At 30.3% G+C, this 18,950-nt stretch overlaps 1 protein-coding gene across 2 annotated transcripts in view; it reads left to right on the top strand.

Annotated features, from left to right (window-relative positions):
- The first annotated feature begins 716 nt into the window (after nucleotides 1–716).
- Nucleotides 717–18,950, top strand: part of LOC134708513 (amyloid-beta precursor protein-like) — a 32,288-nt gene continuing 14,054 nt past the window's right edge. Inside the window, exon 1 of one of the 2 annotated variants that reach the window (XM_063569126.1) lies at nucleotides 717–1,300. In XM_063569126.1, the coding sequence (XP_063425196.1) occupies nucleotides 1,250–1,300 (51 nt within the window). In that variant the 5' untranslated portion in view covers nucleotides 717–1,249. The remainder of the gene's footprint in view (nucleotides 1,301–18,950) is intronic. The other variant, XM_063569127.1, reaches the window with a different exon arrangement.

The raw sequence follows: 18,950 nt of genomic DNA, 5'->3' as shown, positions 1-18,950 counted from the left end.
CTTCCCTTATTGTTACGTTTGTAGCATAAGAATGTAAGTTCCTTCTATAACTTTCATATATAAGTTTCCTTCACCTTTTCGTTTTTAAGATATAAAAGAGATCTTGTGTGATGCTTATGAGACAACTAGCAACCAGAAACCACAGTATGTGAATGTAAGCTACAATAGCACGTCTATCAAATAACAGAATCTATGTTCTGACAAAGGGTATTCAACAATGAGCAAAATCAATATCATTTAGTAGGCTATAATTAATTAATTTTTTTTACAATCTTTGCATGATATTTTAATTAAGCGTTGCAGTGCATTTACTTATCCCTGGCTTAAGCCTTTTTACTCGCTTATCTTTGAGCGTTCCTGGTGCGGCGGATGAATCCAACACACGAAAAATATGACTTATGCATATTACAGAAAGATGTAACTTTATTCATCAGCGGAATGTTAAACACAGACTATATTATTTAAAAGTAACGAAACATAGGCAAAATTTAAAAAATGTCATTGCAAATTAAATGTAAGCACACATTAACCCTTTCCATTCACGATAACGATGTTTCAGTGTTATCAATAATTTTAGAAAAAGTCAATATAAGATGCCATAATTGAAAAATAAACAAACTATTACAAGGAGGCTCCTATGATATTATGTTTGCAGTGTCTTCCTTATCAATCAAGCTATTCGTGTCAACATATTTCGACAGTAATGGGGCGCTTTAATCGGTTTGTTATTAAGGTGGTCGACATGCTATAGGTAGCAGTGTGTTAATACCTATATATTGTAAATACCAACCCATTTTAACCAACTGTGCGTTTAATTCAAACGAAACGTTAATTATCATTGAGAGAAGGGATTTTAACAGACGACAGGAGAAGTGACCGATTACAACGAGACATTTGATTGGTTGGAGTGCTCTTTCGGTTGATCTTTGACCTCTTGTCGTTTTTTTTATCATTCATTTATTTTTTCAAACGTTTGCACCTGTCCAATGATACACATATCTTTCGAATTTAGTAGTATATTGAATGTGGAAGTCCCACGCAACAAAATCGAGCTGTGGAGCATTTAAAGGATTAATTTAATTTATTTCGATGGATGTTTCGTTGCAGAACCTTTAAAACAGAGGCACATTTTCAAGTTATAATGTTTTTACTTTAAAGTGATTTTTAAAAAAGAAATAAAATGTGAATTTTATTTATATTAACTTGGGATGTTTATTTTCTCATTACAATGTTGGATTAATTGTTTACTATGATGATTCAAGAGATAATTTCCACAGTATTGTTACTAGCTGTGATAAAGGTATGGTAAAATTTATATTATTTATTTTCAATCAAAATAATACATTTATTTGATATTTTTTATTTTTAAATGTTTGAAATTATTTTTGTATTGGACGATAATTGGGAAAATATTTTCTCTTTTTACATGACTATTAAATGCATGCTAAAAGTACATTAGTTGAATGTCTGGTTAAATGCTTGAAGCTCAACTAAATAGGTCCGTGATGTTTAGGCATTTCGCTGTCGGTATTTGCGTGCAAAATAATAGTTCTTCCATTTTAATCAACTGAAAGATAATAGTATTTAGTTTCTATACAAGGATCTATTTGATTTCGCCTTAGCAAGTCTAATTATTATCAGTATGTTTTTTACATGTTTGCACAAAACTCTTTTTAATCAATATAACAGACTATAATATAGTTGACATTCTTGTGTGATTTGTTAAATAAAAAATCGACCTGCAGTTTAAATGTCTTGTAACTACACTTTTTTATTTCTCCAGTAAAATCATATTCCATGCATATCTATTGATTGTGCTAGATATCTAAGGGATAAATTAAATTGATAAGCATACCAAAATGAACAAATAGTGTCTGGGCAGCCAGTCTGCTAGCAACACTTTTAAAATCCAATCTGTAACCAAAGAGATCAACTTTAATGTACCTTTGGCGCATCTTACACACATATTTGCATTCATGACAGACAATACCAGAAATGCCAAACAACGAAATGCATGTATGAGAAAATAAATAGAAAAAAGATTAACATTTACTTGGCATTTTATGTTGATTCAATTGACATTTTCATTTGAAATACAGTTGAAGATTAATTGTCATTTAAATAGTGCAGGGATTGACATCTTTTCTTTCGTTTATGCAACTAAATGTCACGTTTGAACGACACTCTGCAGATTGTATGGTAAAAAATAAGGAAAACTAAAAATAATTAATGATATCGATAGCATGAAGAGGAAATGTAGTATGCTTGTCATTGAGACAACTATCCATCATAGTCTATATTTGCATTGATATAGTTATTTTATTTTCCTAATATTATGATAGAAAGTAAATGTGATCATATAATATACATACATATCAATTGTTATCTTTATTAGTCATAATTTTATTGTAGTCTTCTAATATGATTAGATTCTATGATTATGACTTCAGTAATCATAAGCAAATTATATTTTTATTGTAACGTGAAATCAGGGTTGATGCAGACTTAGTGTCAACAAGCCTAGAACTTTACCACAAAGCATAACCTTCTCATGCAATAAATTCAAATTGTTGCTGATTATATCAGTGGATAAATAAAAGTTACATGTAGTTGTTAAGACCACCCCATTTTCGCATCCAATGCAAATAAAATGCGCCATAATTTAAAACACCGAGTAGAATAAGATTAGCCAGGACCCCAGGCTAAATATTGTTCCAAATAATACTGTTGAGAAAAGAAGATTTGTTTACGAACACCACATTGAATAGTTAACCTTAAAAACCTTCATTGCCTTTTTTGTTTTTTTTACAATATACCGTATATTCACACTTTATTTATATATTAATTGATTTTTAGGTAGAAATATAGAGAAACCCTTTAACATATACTAGCATGCAAGGTTCGAGTTAATGTTCATTTGACAACTTGAGAAACAGGGGACAATATGAGAAAGAGTGTGACTTCTTAAAACTGAGAAGTGTCATTTAATTTTTAATTGCTCAATACATTGGTTATGTCAAATCGTCTGAAATCTAAGGTTGTACAGCCTTCTCGGGCAAAATTAAGTAAAGGTAGTTGTGGCTGATCAGTTTATATCCTTTAGCTGTTATGCCCCCATTGAAAATAAAACTGTATAGATGTATCTGAAGCGCTTTTCTGTGGTTGCTTTAGACAAAAAAAATGAAACTCTTTAAGATATTGAAGACTAGATAAACGTCTTACCAATCTTATGTGACAAACACATGGTGTCTAGGCCGAAACACATGAAGGTTATTTTACAAACACATGTTATTTGTAAGGAAATAAGTACTATACGAGTTCTTTAAATGTTCGTATAGTCTTACATATGTTTTTTTGCACAATAGTTATAAAGTATACGATTGTTTTTACCTTTTGACATAACATATAAATGAATTTCGTGTGTGTTCAATGGCATTTTGTCTTGTAAGAACAACTTGAACGAACTAGAAATGTGTTTGTAGTATTTACGTATAATGAAAGAATTTGTCAGTTGACGAAACCAATAACAAAAGTAAGAAGATGATAGCGGTAATGACAAAAACAGGCGCGTTTCACATGATTTATAATGGTAAGATGAAACGAAATGATTTATTTCCAACCAAAATATTCACTTTATCACTAGAGAATGGTAATAGAATTGAAGACTTTAATGACTTATTTCATCAATTATCGCCATAGATTATAGATGCCAAGTAGATTTTAATGAAGAAAAATTCATATTTTATCATGTAGATTATTTAAATGGGCAACACCAGAAATATGAAATATATATTTTGATTTTTATCACTTATGTGAATTTATCAATAAAAATTAAACATATGCAAGGAGTCCAATGCTATGAGTCCATCCTCAAACCTCGAAAAATATAACACATCTGGTACCAAATGGTCAATTTGGCCATGACAAAACGAGGAATTGATTGAAAATGTGTTATTCTCTACAAAATGTTTTCTCTTGAATATTTTGACCCTCTCAATAAACTGTCATATCTGCTTTCAATAATCGACTGTAGTGATACAATAAATTGAACGAATTTAGATAAAAAAAAATGCACTGTATTCCATTAAAATCGGAAATAGATGTTCAGTGTTCAAATTGAAAGAGAATAAATTATGTTATCCCTTTTACATCTAATTTTCTCTTTCATAAATTATCAACAGAAATATTTCTGAGCTTCAGTGATTTTAATCAAATTTCATACCTATAATTGATGTGCAATCTCATCGTTTCGCCACTTAAAATATTTTGAGTAAGTTAATTATCTTTCTGGATTACACTTTTACCAATCTGAAGTTGTACTTCTTGACCTTGTTTTTCTTTAAAACCGCGATATGAAGCCATTTAAAGATATTATATACTGTTGATTACGGTTTATTTTCATTTCTTATAAACTGCATATCATTCTGTATTATTAAGATAACAGATCTGTTTATTTTCATCAAAGATATGTATATACAAGCACTTTATAGACTGTCAACGTGTGACTCGACCGTCAAGTGTACTAAAAGGGTTTTGTGTATATAAAAAAAAGAGCCTTTGTTTTCCAACATGTTAATTAAAAGTCCAAATTAACTTTGTTGCATCTTCTTTATTGGGGGAAGGGTAAAATGGTGGTTGACGACATACACTGTTAATTTTAAAATCTCAGCCCTCTCATATGCTGTTGACAGTTCAAATTTAATCGGCTTTGATAGTTGATATTCCAATTATGCAATCAGTCATACTAATAGTTCATAATTATTCAGTGATACATCATAATATATATCATAACGGATGTTTTGAATTGTAAAAATATCCAATAAATTAAAATATGGTTTATTTTAAAATAATGAATGTACTAACTAACTCCGACTGTAACTTTTTCACATAGAAATGCCATGTTTGTAATATACATTCTTGTATCATATTCAACAATACAATTGTACCGAGTACGTGCTAAATTGACAAGAACCATATTGAAATAGTACAAGACTTTAGAAAAGCCCATCTCAGTTAACAAGATGACATTGCGATTCAGACAATAGTATGACTTCTTTTTAGTCAACATAACCAAAAGATTTCAATTCAAAGATTTAAACGATCTTTTAAATACCATATAAATCTTTTAATCCAATTTCATATTTTTTATACCTAGGTCAATTAAAAGTGAGAAATTTTCAACACCAAAATATAATCTTAAAGAATGCCAGTTTCTTCGCTTTGGTAAACTAACTTACGAACAAAAAATATTGAAAGCGTGTGAAAAGCATCGCTTAATTTAAGAGAACAATTGTGTCAAGTTTCAATTGAAAATGAACGCGAATGTTGTATGGCATTTTTCTTAAATTACGTGTTAAACGGTTTAGAATAATATTTACACAACCAAACGCGAATAAAAGGAAAGTAGAATGTAGGTATTTAATAAGACATTAAAAATAGTATGAATATTTAGATTAATAATGTTTGTCGTAATAATAGAAATTTACGTTATATCAATATGTACTGGTTATTATTCATTTACTACATATTTGTCATTATTTGTCAGATCTAGGAGATTTATTTCTATTTATTTAGACATAAAACTGTCCCGTCAATATTGTTTCTTGTTGAAACATACATTACATACTTAGTGCTAATTTGATTTGTAATAATACGTCGGTGTATTTGTCGACACCGTAATATACATTTTCCCTTTTATTATTCATGTGTAATAGACTTAAGAAAACCATTCTATTGGGCTGTTCAATGAAAATTCATAGCGTATTATTCTGTATAATTGGAGCTCTTGGTATAATGTGCAAGGTTCCAAGATGTTTATTGTTTTTAATTCCGTTTCAATTATATGTAAATTGTGTTTTTGTTCCTTGTAACAGAGCGCTGAAAGTACAGACAGTTAATGTACATTTATGTCGTCTTCGCAGCGGTAAGAGCGAAATGATTTATTTGAGGGATTGCATTGGATTTGTCCTTTTTGTAAATATCAGTATAATGTCTCTTTATAAAAAAAAAGTTTGACCAGAAGAGCAATCTTTTGATAACCAGTATCAAAGAAATGGTCACAGTTAATCATGCGTTATAGTCAGATTCGTGGTTTAAGTTTGAGAACGCCTGTTTATTAGTGTAGGTTTCTGTAAACCTCTTTAAACATCTCTCGTTTGAGTTGCAAGGTTGCTGTCTCATTGACGTATACACTGCATCTCCTTGTATTTTAATCCTAATCTTCATATATATGCAGTTTACTTTAACGTTATTAAGAAGATCCGGTTTCTCCTAATTCATTTACAAACTTCAAAACACACAACTGATCTGTTAATCACGTTCTCTTAATTCTGACAACATGCGTCTATTTATTGAATCAAGTTTATAATGCAAAATTTATCTGCAGATTCGCATCAGGGAGTAAAATTGTCAAAACTATCAAATGTGCAACACAGGATGTGTTTCATCTGTATACAACCGTATTTCACCTCTGTCTGCGGATAGTTTGGGTTCAAATCTAAACCTGTTCTTCATAAATAAAGTTCACGAGGTGACTAATTAATGGAACTGCATCAAAGCAGATTGTTCTGTTGTATCTTCCTTTAATCAAAAACTACTTGGCAAAAACATACGGCGAATCACATTTTATTGCTTCAAATAAAAATACTTAAATCTAAATGCATGCAGCTAAATCTCATTAAATGTGGAATATTGGTGATGTAACAATCACGAGTTATCTGGAGATTTGTGGCAAACTCAAATGTACTTTTAGTATATAGGTAAAAGACTTCAAAAAAGTAAAAGAACACAAAAGTTAGACAATATTTACATATCTTGATAAATAATCTATGATGCAGCTTTGCGTATGTTTGTTTATTGTTTCATTGCCATACTTATTGTGATATTTGTTTACTGTCTTTCTGCATGTCATTAGTGTAAATATTATTAACAGCAATTACTATTCCATTTGCTACTCTAAAATACTATTGGTATGAGCTTCAGTAGTTTTACAATGCAATACTCCTACTTTCTGAACCATTTCTAAAAAATTTCTAACAAGCATTTCCTTGAGTAAACTTGGAGGGCCAGGGAATTTGTAGTCAAGGTTTTTTCCATCCTGTAGAAAGGTTGCTGTCCTGAGCTTATTAATAATTCTGTCCAGGTTTGTTTTCGAAGTTGATGAGTTTTCTTACTGGGCTACGACTCTCATCTAACCGACTATTTACCCATTGAAACATATCATCCAATGTTAGTCGTAGCAGGAATACATACAATTTAGTAATATAAAGAGTATAAATGGCGGCTGAATTGGAATGTTTATATCGAAGGTCAATGTATCATGTATTGTTTATATATGAATTAGATAAGACAACATTAAGCTTATCTACAACACTGCTCCACCTGTCAGTGTGTCAGAATATATCGGAAGCCTTTTTACTTAGGGTCGTATTACGCCAATAACTTAGATCCATGTTACAGCATATACATAATGAAATAAAATAATATGATCTTCGTTATTTGGCTGTCATGATTGATGTGCATGTCTCTGATAACTGATTGCTGAACGTTTTTGTTGTAGCCAAAACTAGAATAGTATAGGTTTAGTGTGAATTAAAAGGTTCGGTTATACAAAGAAATGTCATTTGAATATTCAATTTGACTCGTGTATATGTACTCTTTCCTTTTATTACTTTTTCAACAGAGAAATTAAGTGTGACATGTAAATAAAAAAGTGTTTGAGATTATCAATCTCTCAGTTAAATTATTCATCGATTCTGTTACATTGAATATTAGCCCGAGTTCATGTTATATATACACCAAGCATAATAGCTGTATCATATAACCTCTTTGGGCAGACGAATAGTGCTCAAGATGTTCATCTCTTTCTCTCTTGGCTACTGTTTTGTCTGATTTTATTCCATGTATGGCATTAGGCCTCAAAGTACTGTCTTAACAAGTAGCCTCGTCTCACACCAAACAGCAAGCTATAAAAGGCTCCAATAATGACAAGTGTAAAACCATTCAAACGGTTTAAAATATACATAAGGAGAAACGAGAGACCCTAATATAATGAACCATACCAACAAACGACAACTACTGAAAATCAAGTGCAAACAAATGCAGCTTAATACACTAAAAATGTATATAACTATATAGCTTTTCTGTGATTGCTATGAATGGTTGCTGTCTGACCGACATATCTGCAATACCAATAGTTATGTAGTCTGCTTGTTCTTTTATCACTATTGGTGACAGGAAGGCAAAATAACTTGAAACCAAAATGTCAAGCAGTTTAATTTTTTTGACAAAACACCTTTAAACAATCCAGATGATATCAGATAGATGATAAAGTTACCAAACTGTGTATTTTATTACATCATAAAATACAAGCGCCAAACTTTGCAGTCATACTCAACTGTTTTATATCATTTTAATGAGAGTGTTGCGTTTCTGAAGACATTAAGTATACTTAATATGATATAATAAATGCATACTATCGACCATATTTGTTATAAAAAGCTCAAAGCTGGGATAGCAATGAAATCATCCTATCATACTTAAATGACAAATATAATACAATAAAGTGTGAAGAAACACTTGCAGTTTTAGACTTAAGAGTTTGATTGTCCCTTTGGTACCTTCTCTTTTTGTTTAAAAAATATAGATATCACATGTGTAATTGGAATAATAAAACAGAACATGAACAACACGCTACGTTTATCTGTATAAATGTAATTCACGGATATACACCACAATACTATGTCAGTTTGTATGGTCTTCCTCTCTTTGAATTTGCATTGGAGTACGGTTTTTCTATGTATAGATATATTATTTGTTACAAATAGAAATGATGGTCAACCAACACAGACAAGTAACTGAGGTCATCACTTCACGAATTCTATGGTCGTCAATTTGGTTGAGTGCTACATGTCCAAGTCCAATATTTAGGGACATGCTGAGATTTGTGCAATGCAGACTGTCTTCACAAATATTTAAACGTGTGATTTATGACCAGACTAGTGTAAATTAGACATATATATACTTATTCATACAGTTGGTTCAAGAAAGGTCTTTGATCGTATGGTTTCCTTTAACAATTAACACGAGAAGCAAACTTTCAGTTTTAATTGTCTGCGTTCATTGAAGTTTATCTTTAAAAGTCGAATCTACTGGTTAGAAGGGCAGGGGTATCGACTGTGTAATAATATAATTGGTCTAAAAAAGGAAACCATGTATTACCCTTCATCACTTTGCTCTTTGTACAATACATATTTTAAAGATAAACAAATGATATCCGTCTTTGAGATGAAAGCAGAACGAAGATAAACGTACAACAGCGTGATTGTTACACAACTGTAAGGGTCATTAACATGATCTAATTCGCTTTCATAAGATAAGATTTATGTGGAGTCAAATTGGAATACTCATTGTTTGGTGAAAAATATATAGCTCTCGGTAATTATGGTATAATTTCAATAAAACTCCCACTTTATATACTTATGACGAAATTTAGTTGTGATTGGTTTTTGTATATGAAAGTTTCTACATGTGAGTTGAAGGAATTAATATATTTCTGTTATATCTCTCTCCACTTAAACTATAAATTTTGTTGTATTTGATATCTACATTAATGATCCCCAAAATCGTACAATGACTAATCGATGAGTAAAATCGGGTATACGAGTATTCTATAAGTAAAAAAAAGAAGATATGGTATGATTGCCAAAGAGCCAACTCTCCACAAGAGACCAAAATGACACAGAAATTAACAATTATAGGTCACCGTACGGCTTTAACAATGAGCAAAGCCATTAGCGCCAATCAGCTATAAAAGGCCCCGAAATGACCGAAATGACAATGTAAAACAATTCAAACGAGAAAACTAAACACTTCATGTAATATCAAAATAAAGTCGAATCTTTTATATGCATATAGTGAACATATAAAGAGTTCATACGAGAAAATCAAAGCAATCTTTAAAATATTTGAACCCTATAATGTCAGTTTATGTATAATTATAGAATTTCTGTGATTAATTTGATAACCGTTTTGAATAAAACTTTTGATCTATAAACGTAAAAAATTACAACAAATTAACGATAAAATTCTTTCCGACAAGCCTTTTTAATAGGAATTTCACAACCATTTTTTTACAAAGAATATTAAATTGCAATGCATTCATTCACTAATCGTCGCTTTATAGAAGTCTTAGATAACGTCACGTTCCATTTTCTGCTTAGTTGATTCGATTTCTTTCATTTTATAAATGTTGGTAAATGTTTTATAATTTTATGAATGAAATCGCTGAAACCTAAGAAAATTGAAAGATATATTACGATAAAATGTAAAATGTCATAGTGCAAAAATTTGTACTTTTGATTCGGTATGCAGAAATCTATAAAATGAAAACATTGTGTACATGATTCAATGTGTATCAACCAGACATGTGTATGTTACAAAAGTCACAGCATTCATTTTAAGAACACGTACAAAACGGAAATGAATTGATTGAACTTGATCAAGGTTATTTGAAGGTTAATTTCAGAATTTTCAGACAGGTTAATTAAGCTACTCAGATATTAAGAAAAGCATACCATTTCAAAAATTAAAGGGATACAAACAGTAGTTTTCCACTGACGAATAACAATCCAACACAGGTTCAAGACTTCAAGATTCTGTATATAATTACTCATTTGATAGAAAATAGTTATTTGGTGTTTTGTAAATGTGAAGCGAAATGATACCTATTTTTTTTTTTACATATTTTGCTTTATGCTGACGGTTCGTAAATTAAAAGAAGATGTATAAGAACATTTGTCTGATTGTCGTGTCATATAACATCCAGATTGGTTACTAATCTATAAGATATAGAAATGAATTAGTTTCCCCAATACCTGCTTGTGTCTCTCATTACGTTTTCGTCCATGGAGAAATTATTTACCTTTTGTTCAAATGCGTTTGCACCTGGAAAATGTTTTCTTTCATTGAAAAGAACATACGAACTACATGTTTGCCATTGTAAATAAATCTCTTGGATGTTTATTTTGAGCAGTAATGAATAGGTTAGGTTACAGTAGATCGCCTTGCATTATACCGACGTCACATAAATTATAATCTCGTTTTCAATGTAATTTCACAAGGGGTGGTTTGTTTTTTTCTTGAGTATATCGGGTTACCTACACATCGAGGGTGAAATTTACAGTTCGGTTTGCTAAAAAATATATCGTTTTTATGTGTTTAAATTTTTTTAAGACTTCCAATATATTAACGTACAAACTATACCTTCCCAGATTGCTTTTAAAACATTTTTTATAGGCCAAGCATACAGCGTTTTAACTTTGTCCTTGGAAGTAAACCTACATGTAATATTCGTGAATTTTCTTTGCTACGTTTTCAAACACTAGATTTAAGATCAATAAACATTATAAACGCAAATATAGTAGTTTTTTTCTGGCTTTTGGAAAATTCATTCAGTATTTGATAGTGTTATATGCAATCCCTAGTTCAAAAACTTGAGTTTCCCAAAGAATATATGATTTGGTGCATAGCGACACATGCACCAAACTATTCATCTTTGTTTTTGCTTTGTTTTCAGTGTTTTTGTAACATTAAGTCTTCTTATAATATATTTCTTAAATAGTAAGTGATTAAATAAAGATAAGAACATTTATTGACATCTTATCACCTTTTGACATCATTCATCATACATCTATTCAATGGTTTATTTTATGTGTTTTGGTACTTATTCCTTATTGTTTCAAGTAACTCTTTACGATTAAAAAAAAAAGAACCGAAATAGTTTCATACTGAGCGTTAATATTCGAATTGCTATAATGTTTGTAAAGCATATGTAATGTTGATACTTACAGCAGCTCTTGACATTCTACATCTATTACGGATAAGTGTATCTAGGTTTTATTGGACAAAATTTGCAATTCCGGGCTGCAATCAATTTGCCTGTCTTCTTTTATCTCGCGTTAGAATACTTATCAGTAATTTGTTATTTAGGCATATCAGCAGGTTATAACGGAGAAATTAATAATTTTAAGCTTTTATAAATTACCCAGGTGTTCTTTAATTGTTAACGTTTATATAGATATTTTTTTTAAGATGCCACACACACAAGTTTATTTAATTTGTTTCTATGCTGTACGCATGCACGGGTTATGATCATAATGTGGTGATTATTATTATACAAGTACAAGTCAATAAAACGCATTCACTGCATAGAAGTCTGTAAGATACCAAATTATAAAAGTAGGAACATTGAATAAGGTGATGATGTCCGAATCGTGTCGCCTTCATTAATCTTCATATGGAAATGATGTTAATCCCAGTACTAAGTCAGAAATATAACAGTTGTTTTCCATTCGTTTGATGTTTTGATTTTGCTATTTGTTAATGAATTTTCTATTGTGACTGATTGTTGGTGTTTAACGCCACTTTAAAGCATCACTTTTGTGCTATTTCTGTGTTGGCATTTGCAATGGGTGGAGGACGCCGGAGTGCTTGGAGAAAACCACCGACCTCCGATGGGAAAACTGACAATACTAGTCAATTAAGATTAGAGTCGAGTGCACCCATACGAGCGGGGTTCGAACTCACACTTTTTTTTAATTTTCCTCGGATTTCGTTTCATTGCGATTGTGTTGATTATTTCCTTTTTTAACAAATTTCAAAGCTATATATCAGATCCGAGATTAAATTCAAGCTTGGATTTTATAATACTACTAATGAATTATAATGCAGGCACCTTATCATGTGTTTTACTTTATTCTTCATCGAACATGGAATATCAGCAATATAATCTGACGTTTTTAAATGAAGAAATAGGTTATTGGTTGCAAGGCTCGCAGCGTATACATAATATATTTTAAATTACCAGCTCTTGTGAAATGCATGCAAGTATGGTATTGTGCACAGCGATTTACTGTATTCCTGTCAATCAAAAGTATTAAGTTGTTCGTTGTAAACATTACTTATAAACATGAGCAAAACTGAAAAAAATGGTATTGAAAACAAATAGTGAAAACAACAACTTCGTGACACCCTTCTCCAAAATAAAAACAAATAACAACAATAACAAAACCAACTGTTTATGATTATAAAACTTCATTATAAATCAGAAAAACACAGTCTTACTTCTGTAATGTGAAATTATAAAGACACATTATTTGATTTAAAATTAAACTTTTTTCTGATTCCCTTTAGTTTTGATGTTTTATATCAAATAATCTGACTAACAATATTAAATTTGATGAAAACAATATCTTTGCTTGTAATGGAAGTCTAGACGAAACATTTCTAATCATTAGTATTCTTGTTGACTATGAATCAGCAGAACTTAATGTTTAAAATCAGTCTCTACTTTCAAATAAAAATGACTAAACAAAATAGTACAACTGATTGAATTAAAGACTGTTTAAAACCACATGTATTGTTACGTTTCGAGATAACAGTAAACTATTTAAACTATTCATTCAAATGAATTACATAGGCGTAAAAGAAATTTGTTAATTTTTGTATACTTTAAATCTGTAATTGAAAGGACAACTAGAAATCTATTCTCTTATATTATAAATTGACTTTTTAAATTGAAATTTTGTTTTTATGTTCTAAGGTATTGTAAAAAATCTAAATATTTTGTACACAATCAATACTAGTATATATGTATAGGACAAGTCAGGTTGTACAATAAAGATACCAACGTCACCTTAGTAAGTAAGAATTCAAGTTATATGCACACCAAGAGGGAAGATTTATAAAAGACCCTTTAAACCCAGAGTTTACAAAACATTTTACAGAAAACACAAAAAGTCAAGCTTGAACAACAAAAATACATATTTTCAAGAGCAAACATTCATGCATCGTGTCTTTAAAATACCTATACATAATACTTCAATACTAGTATGTTAAGGATTACCAGACTATGCCGATTTCAGTCACTCCAATGACCTATTTCATTCACTCCAATGTCTTTTCCAGACATTCCAAATTCAAGGTTGAAACACCATAAAGCAAGACAGAACTGCGCAAATTTTGCTTGATCCTTGCCTTTCAATAATCTGCATTAATCGATAATACTTTTGGTACCCAAGGTACTTGATGCAATGAAAATCTTATTATAACTTTATTGTTCGTCTTTCATAACACATCCCTGTCTTGGCTGAGCTTGTTTTCTTATACTCATGAGTTGTTTCAAATGACAAAATCATGTTTTGAATCAATATTAACAGTATAAAATTACGTTTAAATCAAATTTTATATCTAAGTTAGCTGTCTTCAATATAACAGAAGAAGGAAGATTATTTAACTGTTACTATTAAATAGATTGATTTTGTAATTGTTAGAGACTCCTGCCAAGTTTAACGTAGATCATATCAATTGTTTATGTTTAGACGATTACTCAAAACAAAGGAGAAGACATCATATGCTTGTTAGTGTTTATAATTAATGACTTAAGTGCGTGGACGGACATTCATATCAAATATATATGTTTTAGGAACAAGATAGTAATCAAATAAATTTATTAGAAGGTTACTCAAAGGTGACATTTTAAACAAGTCCCAAAAATTTATGTATACATAAACAAACGGTTGTAATTCGGAAATGTCATGTCCTGTACGAATCATTGTTAAGTTTAGGAGGCATGCAGTTTTCTTTATTTTTGCTGTGCGTCACTCTAAAAGATGTTTTCCTGTACAAATTATTGTCAAGTTCTGTCCGAAGACATGCATTTTTCTCTCTTTTTACTGTGTGTCACTCTTAAAGATGTTAGAATGTGTATGTTTGAAAAGAATCTATTTAATATCAGCTTACGTGTTCGCTTGAGAGTACACAGCTTTTAACTGAATAAATTGTCTTTACATCGTAGTCAAACAGCTAGTTCATCGAGTGATTTCATTCATAAAATAAATTGAAATTATGGTTTTCATTTTCGTTAGTACTTTGGTAGAGCAATGATTAAAAAACACTATACTTTCAATGTTTCATTAGAAAAAATGTCTTGATGACAGCATACAAGTTTCATAAGTAAAAAAGTCTTGATGACAGAATAAAAGTTTCAGAAGAAAAAAGTCTTGATGACAGCATAAAAGTTTCATAAGAAAAATGTCTTGATGACAGCATAAAAGTTTCATAAGAAAAATGTCTTGATGACAGCATAAAAGTTTCATAAGAAAAATGTCTTGATGACAGCATTAAAGAACAAACAGAAAGATCCAACATCAACACATTGTAGATTTAATCGCATTAACAAGGAGATAGCTGACATAGTCGACATGTGGTTGATTTCTTATATACCCTCCCTAATGGATTGTATACGTACTTAGTCAAAGTGATATAATTTGCCATATAATTTTGACAAAGTAGTCCAGAGGTCTGCCAAAATTTATTTTTCACTTAATACGAGTGGTATGTCAATACATAAATTTCAACTTTATCGAAAATGGAGATTTTTAAACAGCTTTTAATTCACCCTTCGGAACACTTGACTTTTCAATTTAAATAAATTGAAATTTTAACTTTAAGTTTTTATGACCATCATGGAATTTTAAAGGCACCTGATAAATATCTCACTTTTAAAATAGCAATGCACATTATATAATGCTTATTATTCACAACATTCGTTCATTTAATAATATTTCATAACTTTTTTCGATTTTAAGATATTATGAGGAAATAGATAAATAAATCACTTGCATCAATACATTTGGAATGTTTAAAAACGTAGCAATGTTTGAATATTTCGTAGGCGTTCAAAGAAATTTTGATTTATAAACTGTCATGGTCTTTATTAATATTCAACAATAAAATTATATTTCTTTGACGCACCTGTACAATCATTAAATTCAATGATTTATCAAATTTAACTAATTATTGAGTACTTTATTAACATAAATAAAATTAATTTGATTTCAAACATAACATGTGGTCTAATCGACTTTGACGTATCGGTGTCATCATCGGTACATGTAAAAGTCAGAGGTTAACCGAAAAGATCTATCGGTGTCATCATCAGTACAGTAAGAATCAGAAGTAAACCGAATCAGTGTCATCATCGGTACATGTAAAAGTCAGATGTAAACCGAATAGAGATCTATAATAACCTGATAACATGGCACACTGCTCGCTTTATAGCGACTCTAGGAAATAAGATAACAGTGTTCCCAGACTACTTTGATAACAGAGAAGCAAATACCGAAAACACACTTGACAATTCGAGATACAGAGCAGACAAAAACAATTACATATAAAAAAAGATTGCATTCTTTCAGCGGAGTGATTATGAAAAATATACATCTCAATGTTTCAAGCTTGGCATCCTTGGAAAATAAATTAACAAGCAAAGATGCTATGAAAACACGACAATTACAACAATGTACTAACAATTATACACAATTTTTTTTTGACAAATCCACCCCTTTTATTTGAAGTTTCTATTTAGGAGGCAAATTCATATAACTGATAACAAACATAGTTTTACATGATTTTGTAGTGTAGATATAGAGTACATACATTGCTGAAACATAACGAGCTTGACATAAATAGTAGCATAAACTAGAAAATTTCAATTAAAATTCATTACCATCACTTGTAAATCAGTTAAGTTAATGTGAAAACCTGATTCTTTAAGTTATGGCTGACTATATAATTTGACATTGTATTTAATAAATTGCTTTTTCGATGAAAGCAATTATTATTTTTTCTAATTTATGAATACAACAATGCAATGCATTCATAAAAAACATAGTTTATAAATACACTAGTTGCATATGTTTGAAAGGTTTAGAACTAGTGTCCAACAATCTAATTTGCACTAAAACGAAAATGTCATTTCCTATTAACTAACATTCTTGAGGAAATAATAAAATATGCATCAGTGCAATACAATTTACAATGAAATATATTGTCCGTCTATTAGCACATAGTAAAAAGCTTTCACGGAAGAAAAACGTTAAAAATAACAGTGAAACAAGAAGTAATGACAATAAACAAGACATAATGATGTATTCCATCTTTTGAGAGTTTGTTGTAATTACTTTTGTATGTTTAGATTATGCAACGTGTGATGTTAAAGGCAGACAAATATTTCACCATTTTAATGTAACAGAAAAACGTTTTTCAGACGTGTTGTTAGAAATTTGGAAAATGTACAGAATTATACTAACACTGAAATAAACAAAAAAAGCATGTAGTAAACGTATTTAAACTATGACAGAACATGGAGATGCAATTTAGCATCGGGACATGTATACAATTGAATTTTAGATATACCGCATGGCCGTTGTGTATCCTTTCGGCATTAACTTTGGATTTTTATAAGGTCCCATTATGATTTTTTTTGGATCCGCCACTGGTTTAGATGTTCATAATCGATTCATAATAATCTGAATTAGGTAAAACATATCCGATTCGTATTGACCTATTTGGTAAATGACGCCCTTTATTTATAAGTGAAACGAATATTATCTTTCCTTTTGCGTAACAAAAATATATTTTCCCATACTTCTTAATAATATTCCGGTGAAATATATAAATTACAAAATTTAGATCAAGTGATGTATAATAAAATTAAATCTTATAGCTGATTGATTTACACCGGGTTGTAGTTTCCTATACTATCAAAACCCATTTTCAAATTAGAATTAATACAAATATAGAAAGTGGCTTTAAACTTGAATAAAACCCAAGAGTACATATAATCTCCTTGATAAAACCAACGAAAAACACAATTAAGTAAATAATGTTGATCTTTTTCTGCAATAATGCATCTGTTACATGCAGCACAATTCGTACATCTTTTTGTACACTGTTGTACTGGACAACATATATTATAAGTATGATATCCAAGCATGGATGTGTTGTATACACGTAGATAATGTACATGTATTATAAGTATGCTATCCAAGCATGGATGTTTTGTATACACGTAGATAATAAATACGAGAGGATGTCAAATCTATAAATGATATAATCTGTCAACAATGGCCATTGTAAGAAAATCATCGGGAATAAAACTTTACAAAAGGATTCTTTCATTTAAAACAAATACAAAACCATTCTTAAATAATAAAAAATATATTTCAACACTTGAATTTTCTTATGAATAGAAAATGTTTTAATTTTACATTTATCCTCTAGAATACTACAGTAATATTGTTGATTTAGATTCTATATACCCACCGTTATTATAGTTTATGACATAACTATTATAAACCTCGAATTTTTCATTTATGTAAATTTTTCCCATAAAGCAAAATGCATTCCAAAGGATCAGATTTTATTTTTTTGTTTCATTTTTCTCTCCTTTATAAAAACTTTTTAGTGCGAAATATAACCTTGATAACAGGGTAAAGAGGGTGTTAAAGGGTTATTTTCGTGCAACGTGATTTCCGATTTTTATTTCACGTTCAGCCGTGAAAAAGGTTCGTGAAATCGGTAAAAAGATCAATGTGCAAGAAATTAAAAAAATTTCAGTCATCGTGAAAAGGCAATTTTATTTCGCGTTCTCCCGTGCAGATACCCCCTTTACGCCCCTCTGTAAAAAGATATGTTTGTCACAAGAGGTTAGTTGATACTAGACCACAATGTGATAAACATTCTAGTTACTGTCATCTTTGACAATGTTAAACAGACATTTTTACAGGAGATCAATAAAGATATAATCGAATTTCCCGAACGACACCCGACGACAAATTTTACACCAACCACAACATTAAACGCATTGAATCATATTTCTTTTTTGTACAAATTCTATTCCACCCATCTAGCTCACCTTTCCAAAACGACCATTGAAGATCATTGAAGTTTTTGTCATCACTTGGCGTCTGTCGTCCGAGTCGACTGTCTTACCAAACTATGAGCCTTATTGTTTTAGTTTTAATAGTTTTGTTAAAGTCAATAGTTTAAAAAAACTCATCTCAAAATGGAGAGCAAAACTAGCATCTACGATCCTACATAACCTATGC

This window comes from Mytilus trossulus, chromosome 2, assembly GCF_036588685.1.
Source record: "Mytilus trossulus isolate FHL-02 chromosome 2, PNRI_Mtr1.1.1.hap1, whole genome shotgun sequence".
NCBI classification, from domain to species: domain Eukaryota; kingdom Metazoa; phylum Mollusca; class Bivalvia; order Mytilida; family Mytilidae; genus Mytilus; species Mytilus trossulus.
This window is presented reverse-complemented; position numbering and strand designations above follow the sequence as displayed.